At 53.3% G+C, this 7,961-nt stretch overlaps 1 protein-coding gene and 1 long non-coding RNA gene across 2 annotated transcripts in view; one reads left to right on the forward strand and one right to left on the reverse strand.

Moving 5' to 3' along the window:
* The window catches only part of LOC103675648 (keratin, type II cuticular Hb6), a 7,336-nt gene extending 6,498 nt beyond the window's left edge, over positions 1 to 838 (forward strand). Inside the window, exon 9 of the mRNA XM_040642503.1 lies at positions 63 to 838. Within this exon, the coding sequence (XP_040498437.1) occupies positions 63 to 241 (179 nt within the window). The 3' untranslated portion in view covers positions 242 to 838. The remainder of the gene's footprint in view (positions 1 to 62) is intronic.
* Positions 839 to 6,736: 5,898 nt separating this feature from the next.
* Positions 6,737 to 7,945, reverse strand: LOC121105430. The gene is made up of 2 exons (XR_005837952.1): positions 7,722 to 7,945; positions 6,737 to 7,253 (listed from the first exon to the last, which is right to left on the reverse strand). It is a non-coding gene; the product is annotated as an uncharacterized LOC121105430 (long non-coding RNA).
* Between the last annotated feature and the right edge of the window lie 16 nt (positions 7,946 to 7,961).

A 7,961-nucleotide genomic window follows, 5' to 3' on the forward strand; every position in this document is an offset into this window, starting at 1 on the left:
CCCCCCCCCCCCCCCGAGCCTCCTGCGGTGGCCGTGCCTGATGTGCTCTGTCCCCCATTCAGGCGTCAGCAGCTCCCGCGGTGGCGTCGTCTGTGGCGATCTCTGCGCCTCCGGTGCTGCCCCTGCTGTCACCAGCAGAGTCTGCAGCGCCCCCTGCAGCGGCAACTTGGTGGTGGGCACCAGCTCGTGCGCCCCGTGCTCGGGGGCCAGCGCCTGCAGCGTGAGCTGTAGGAAGTGCTAGGCGGCCGCCGCCGCCGCCAGCGCGCATCCGCGTCACCCTCCGGCCAGGACCTCCCGCATCCCGAACGCCCCGCCGCCGCCGCCGCCCCACGACCGTCAGCTGCCGGCCCCCGAGAGCCCGGTGGCCAGATGTGCGCACGCTGCGCGTCCTCCCTACCTGCTCCCTCAGCGTGCCATCCCCCCAGGCGCCCTGAGCCCTGGGGAGGTTGGGGCGGCACCTTGGCCTCTCTCCCTAACCTTTCCTTGTAGTGGCTTTGTTGTCTTCAGGATTCATCCTTTCTTCTGCCTTCTGTTTTTTCCCCGCTGGATTCCTGCGTCCTGTCTGACCCTTCCACCCCAGCTTGCAGGGACAGGACGGGCCCCAGAATCCCCCTGTCTGCACTTCCTAGGAATCCGCCAGTGTGCTTGTACCTGTGGAATGGAGGTGGGGAACACTGATGGTGGCTTTCCTGAAACTCTGAGGGACATAAGCCTTGGGAGGGAAGAGCATCTCCTTCCAGGCTGCCTGCAGAGGCTTCGGCAAAGCCCATGACTCAACTGCCAGTCTGTTTCTTTGCCTTTGTTTCACTCTGTGTTTCCAATAAACTAATTGTAGCTTATCAAACTCTGGTGCCTCAGAGTCTTGAAAATGCCGGGGCCATCCTGTGATAGGAGCTCCCTGTCAGAGATTTCCTCACGACCCCTGCAGTAGTTATGACCACTGCAGTAGGTGTCCCTCCGGCCTTGAGCAACCTCAGCCCTGGGAACACAAAAGAGGACGCATGGATGCAGGGGATCTTGTGTGGTCGTGGATTTCTCTAGACCAAGGAGTCTGAGCTTCGACAGTATTGACATTTTGGGCTGGAACATTCTTTGTTGGGGGCTATCCTGCATTGCACGATGCTTAGCTGCGTCACTGGCCTTTGCCCACCAAATGCCAGGAGCACTCCCCTGCCACCAGTTGTGACAACCAGAGATGTCTCTAGAAAAGACCAAATATCCTGTAAGCATTCGGGACCAGGGTGATTTTGCCCCTCAGGGGCATTCCTGNAGGGGAAGGAGCATGAGGAAAGGTGTGAAGATGAGAATGGAAGGAAGGAGTGTGAGACAAGCAATATGGGGGAGAGGAAGGGCATTGGGCTTACAGTCAGGAGTAGGCTTCTCATTCAGAGTCTGACCCTCCCATTTCCCAGATGTGTGACTTAGGGCAAACTCCCTCCATGGTCTGAGCTTCAGTTTCTTTGGCTATAGAGTGAAGGAGGTTGGATAACATTCCTAAGGTCCCTTCTGGCTTCCTAAGTGAGATTACGTATTTAAAAGGGTGTTGTGAATACAAACCTATGGTTGAATGCTGGTTCAGCTGTTTACTTCCTCTGTAATGGGGTAAGTCACTAATCTTCCTTTGGCTTTAGCTTTTTTATCTGTAAATGGAATAACAACACCTAATAGGTTGTAGTCAGAGATTTATTGCTTGTAACAAACCACTGCAAAATTTAGAGGCTTAAAATAATACAGGTATCCTCTGCTTTTTGTAAGTATGCATTACACCACTTCCCTTCTACCAAAGACATAAACATAGTACCTGTTTTCACTGATTGAAAGAAATACAGAGAGGATTTTCCCTTTTACAAAAAGAGGTGAAAAGCAAATAGAGCATTCAGCATCTGTTTTGCAACCAGCTGTTACAGAGGCAATGTACAACCCCGCAGTGAGAGTGGCGCCCCCAAGCTCCTTCCCTGGGAACTACACTCAGCATCTCAACCTCAATGCCAGAGCTTTGAACCGTGTCTGTGGGCATCTGGGCTATATCTCGATTTATTTTGTGCGCTCTAAGCAAATGTGACCTAACATAGCAGAAAAGCCTAAGAGGGGCTATTTTTTGGGTCTGGGATGCTCACAAAATTTTTCCATATAAATTAATGGTAAACACTTCTTCACTTAATGTCATATCCCCTTATGAAATGTTTCATAGGAACGCTCTGCGTTCGGATAGCAGGGAAACCCGTTTTCCCATTGCTCGTGATTCTGTGGGCTTACGGTCAGTTCCTCTACTTTATGCGATGTTGTCTGGGGCGCTAGGATGTCAGTGAGGTCCAAAACAGTCTCGTTTCACATGGCTGGGAGCCCAGCTAGAGCTGTTGATCAGGGCGTACCAGTAAGGGTTTAATCAGGAGACAACTATGTGAACAGATAAAGTTTAATATAAAGAATCATTAACTATAACAGGGGATTAGCGTAATGAGATATTGACTAGTAAAAAGCAAGAAATCTAAAGCATACAGGAGCTGCAGGTAGAAGTGGCAGCCCCTACTCTTAGGTCTGAGAGAGTACATCCATGGAAGGGGGTGCCCTGTGGCCAAGGTCCAGATCTTGTTGAAGACTCATAGTACATAGTGGTGCTATACTGGCAGAACTTGCTGGAAGTCCACCCTTTTGAACTTGCTGGAATTCTGTCCTCTATGCTGTTACGGAAAGCTGCTCGTGAAGAGGAGACAGGATGGCAAGCCTCCAATTCACCTCTTCCAAGGGGGAGAGAATAAGTTAGCTTACAATTGTAGAAGTTGAGATTAAATACATCCTAATGGAAGGGGTGGGGAAACTTAAGGAGTAGACACGAAAACAGATGGTGCATGTGCACCGGACAAACGTATTTGTAACAAACATACCACATTCACTTTGGGGCGGACACTTAATATCCAAAGGAGGCAAAATTCAGGCCCTGTCACTACACGTTAAGAGGTTATCTCAGGGTCTATGGGCTTGCTCTGAAAGCCAGGACATACTGGATGGGCTCCTTGTCTCCCGTAAGGAAGGCAGGGCCCTGCTTTGTTCCCAGGCTGGAACTGTATCAGTTGACCTTGAGTCCAAGCTTCTGCAGAGACAGCTAGTGAATTTGTCAGTAAGGTCTGCATAGACACAATAGCTGATTAGGGAGAAACAGTAACTCTGTTTGCTTACAGTAGTGCCTACTTCCAGGTACTGATTTCTTCACTTATCTGTTGCCGTACAAACATTAGCCCAAGACTTAGTGGCTTAAACCAGCACTATTTTCATGATTATGTAGTTTGGCTGGATGAGTCTTCTGCTTCATATTATTGGTTGGGGCTCCGGGACGTCCAGAATGGCTTTGCTGCCGTGGTGGACATTTGGTGTTGGCCACTGGCTGAGAGCTCAGCTGGGCTATGGCCAGGAGCCTCATGTGCTGCCAGTCCTCTTAAGGTCGGGGTGCAGAAGCCCCACAATGTCACTTCTACCACATTCTATTGGTCAAAGCAGTTGCAGGGCCAGCCCAGACCCAGGGGAGGGGAAATAGACTCCATCTCAGAGGTGAGGAGTGGCGCGCAGAGAGGAATAGCTGGGGGCCACTTCTGCAGAGAGCTACCACAGAAGCATTAAATGAGACCATACAGATAAAAGTTTTAAGTGTGACACATACTCGATCCTCAAAAACTGCTATTATTATTGTTGTTATTTCTATGACCGTGGTATCGTAATAGCCCGGCATTCCGAAACTCTAAATAGCAGGAGGTGGGGGGGGGATAGAAGAAGACTGGGTGTTGAAAGTCTGGAATTTTGGGTTCTTGTTGTGGTTTGGTCACCGAAAGTGTGTGGTCAAAGCTTTTCAGCTTCGGGAACCTCAATTTCTCCATGTTTTGGGGGTGATAACTAAGTCAGCTGCCGGGCAGGGCCGGGCAGAAGCGGAGGGACTGTTACTCTGGGTATGGCCACTCCCACAGCTGGCCTTGCCTCAGGCTTGTCGGCCCATGGGGATCGGACATCCAGAGAGCTCACGTTCCTCGCGGTCAATGGGAACCTTCCAGAGAGGAGGCAGGCGGCTCTCCTTGGAGCCTGGAATTGGCCCAGACCATCTACCTCTGCAGGATGCTGGGAGAAGTGCCTGGAAGCAAGTAGGAATGAGGAATACCCGACCACGGGTGAAGAAAGCCATATGCTCTTCCCCTTGTCCGGAGCACATTGCTTCCTCCTGGTTAGCTCCTTATTTATGGTTACTTTTTTGCTCTAAGATATAAAGTTCCTGGAGGACAGGCATCTGTGATTGTTTCCATCACTTATATGAACCCAGGCTTGTATACCAGGACTTGGTCCATGTCAGATGCTTAATAATTATTTGTTGATTGAATAAGTCAACTCCTGTGCTTCCTTTAGGCCTCAGCTCCAATATTACTTCCTTCAGGAGGTAACCAGCTTGCCCTGGTTAAGAATCCTCCAACCATGCTTCTCCTTTACTCCTAGTACCGAGGCCCAGACCTCTTCGTGGCTGCACCTCTCATTAATGGAGAGGAGGCAGTGATAGCCGAGCAGGTGGGGCTCAGGGACTCAGGAAAGGAGGCTCTAAGAGTTGGAGAGTATGTAGCATCAGTCCTGCCTGGTGCCTCAAGCTGGTAGGGTGGAAGGAAGGTGCATAATGTCCAGAGGCATGGAGTTTCCCTGGGATCCCTCGGTGGCACCTGGATGACCTCTGAAGACTGGCAGGGAGTGTGACGACTCCAGAGCAGAGTTCAGAGTCACTGCCCAAGAAGGTCAGGAGGGAAAGGCCCTTGCAGAGCCCCTGGGCCAGCCCTCATTGGATATGAGTTCAGGGCACCTTGAGCCAGGGGTGGGAAGGATGGCAAGGGTGGTGGGGAGTGGGGAGAGGCAGAGGCCAGTCAGAGTCAGATATACGGGACTGGTAAGCTACATTCAAGAGTCTGGGCTTCATCCTGAGGGCAGTGGGGACCCGCTGAAAGGTCAGATTTGTGTCTTATAAAAACCTCTGGCTGCTGTGTTGTGTGGGTTGGAAGGGGAGAAGAGCAGCGCTCCAGCCAAGGTGGTGGTGGCTGCAATGTGTGTGGTGGCCGTGGAGAGAGAGGAAAGAGTCAGATTAGGGGGTTACTTAGGAGGTAGAAAAGGAAAGCATTTGGGGGTTAGTTCGTATTGAGGGTGAGGGTGCAGTCGTGGGGAGATCATGGGTCTGAGCAACTGTGCTGATGATCTTGCCAGGGGACAAAGAGGAGGCCCTGGTGGAGACAGTTGGGATGGTGAGCTCAGCTGGGAGGTCTGTTGGGTTAGAGGAGTCTCTAGGATGGCCAAGTGGAGATGCCATGTAGGACCTGGGGCAAGAGGCTCTGAAGCTCGGGAGTGAGGTCAGGCAGCAGGAGAGTCACCAGGACTCGAAAGTGTGGTTGGAGGATTTTAACCAGGAAGGCCATTAACTGTGGTGGTAACTGAAGGCCAGAGACTGATGTCATTGCCCTGGCAGTGTGTGCAGGGAGGTGAGAGAAGGGACCCGAGGCACTTGAACATTCAAGGGCAAGGTTGTCTGGGTGAGGGATGTGAGCCAGGGAGCAGGACGGCCTGGGAGCAGCTGAGAATCTGGAACAAGGCAGAACTAGACAGAACAAGGCAGTGGAAGGCCTGAGACTCAGGGCTTAGGAATGGGGAGGGAGAGAGGGCCACAGGGAGCTGGGGGGCTTGGGAGAGGGTGAGGAGCCAAGAGGGCCCTAGAGATTCTAGAAGGGAGTGAGGGAAGGTAGCAGGTGCTCCTACGACAGCTTGGGGAGATGGGTGGGAAGGAGCAGGGCCTGGAGGATGGGTGGTCAGCATGGGGGCTGAATAGGGCTGGGGCAGAGGGAGAAAAGAATAGGGTCAGTGAGAAGGGAGTCAACTGCACAGAAGGGCTGGGGCCTGAGGAGGGCTATTCCAGGCCTGGTTCTTCCTGAATGGGGTTGGGGCTTTTCCAGCTTTTCTTTCTGAGAACGCCCAGACTCTTCCTGAACAGAGGACAGGAGAGCTCAGGCCATACAGGGGGCAGAGGAGGCCTTTCAAGCCTTGCGATTGAAGCTCGGAGGTGTCTGAGGATGAGGAGTGTGTGGGGGAGCTGAGAAAGTGGGTAGATGGTGCCCTCTTACCAGCTCCGGGGCTTTCGAGGAGGCTGTCCCAGGTGTGCCTATGGGAGGTGGGAAGGATGAGCAAGAAGTGGGTGTCAAGGGTCTCATCTCCCCTTGTTTGACGGGCAGCAGTGAGCATGGGAAGGGGTGGGGTCCGACTGAGGTGGCTGTGGGCACTTTTGACAGTTGGTGCTCTGGTGCGAGTGTGTGTGTGTGTGGGGGGGGGTCAGGAGGGGTGAGAGGTTAGGTGTGCCGAGAAAATGGGGTGTATGTGTGGGGGAAGGAGGCTAAAATATCACACACACACACACACACACACACACACACACACTCACTGCCTTCCAGAAGACCCCATGACCTCCTTTGGTTCCCTTCAGAACCAGTCAGAGGACTAAGTCCCAGACTACCCCAGACTGACAGGCGTGACTCAGGCGCAGGGTGCTGTGAGCATGGTCAGCGCCGCCTGGCCAGGGGAGGAAGGCACTATTCGGGGTCGGGCCCTGCAGGTGTCCAGGCTGAGACCAGCCACAACTGCCCCAGTCCTCGGGCCGTCTCGCCGGGCTGTGGTGCTCAACAGTTGGTGGACACGGGCTCACTCCAAGAAAATAAGGCATCACAGCACAGAAAGTGGGTCCCCCAGTTTATTGGGAAAACAGGAGACAAGAGACCAGAGAGGCGGGGGAGGCATCCAGCGGTGCTCCTTCCAGGGAAGGAGAGCCCTTCTCTGTGGGAGGGGCCAGAGGCCAACACAGCGGAAGGGGCGGGTCCAGTCCCAGGCAGCAGCCGCTTCCGGTAGGACCAGAAGCGCGGAGGAGGGGCTGATGGGATTGAGCCGCGTGGTGTATTCTCAGAACACGAGGGGCAGAACTACCGAGGCACCGCTGTTCTCAGCTGCAGGTGGGGACGGTGGCGCGTCTGGCAGGCAGAAGGGGCTTCTCTGGCTCTCTCTTGGGGCTGCCTAACATCTCCCCAGGCCACAGGAACCCCCTCCGCAGGTGGTGGTGAGCTGGCCGCAGGGCGCGCACATTCCTGTGCTCACCGCCAGGTTCCCGCTGCAGGGGGCGCTGCAGACGCTGCCGGTCACCGGCCGGGAGCCCGACACGCAGAGGTCCCCGCAGACGACCCCGCCCCGGGAGCTGCTGACACCTGTAGAAACAGGGGCAGAGTCAGGAGGTCTGGCTGGTGGCCACCCCATCCGGGCATCTTCCTTTGTCCTCCCTGATCTGCCTAAGCCTCCAGGGAAGGACACAGAGGGCCTTCAGCTGTAGTTCTGAAAGCATGGAAGGAACCTCAGCCTGAGAGTCAGGAGCCCTGGGTTCGGAGACTAGTTCTGCTTTGTGATCTTGGGCAAGTCCCTTCCTCTTTCCTGGTCTCTGCTTGACAGCTCAGGTTTCTTCCTGAAGTGACCTGTTACTCTTTCCCCTCTCCAACCCTCTTTATGTTGTCCAGTTCTTCTGTGAGCTAACCTCAGCCTTTCCTGCTGAATGACCAACCTACTCCCCTTTCCTGGGGGAATTATTGGAAACGCTCCCCTCAGTGTTTCTATATACTCACAGCCAGAAAATTTTTGTTGCCCAACAGAAGATTTTCCTTTTCAGGGCTCAAGATACTTACAGACATTCACAGCTCCAACACCTTCACACAGCCTGAATGGGGAAAAGGTAAGAAAGGGGAAGAGAAAAGAAGTCAGAATGAGATCCTCAAATTTCCTCTGTGCTGGAATGGATCATCTCAGGTGTATTTCTAACCTATATTTATACCTTTGTATAAAAAAGTACATTTCTGGCAATTGCAGCAATGCCAGGCCACACTATTTGGCAGGCAGAGTATGGGTTGGATTTCAGCTTTTATTTG

The sequence above is a fragment of the Ursus maritimus genome, unplaced genomic scaffold (genome assembly GCF_017311325.1).
Source record: "Ursus maritimus isolate PB19 unplaced genomic scaffold, ASM1731132v1 scaffold_26, whole genome shotgun sequence".
In the NCBI taxonomy this organism is placed as follows: Eukaryota; Metazoa; Chordata; class Mammalia; order Carnivora; family Ursidae; genus Ursus; species Ursus maritimus.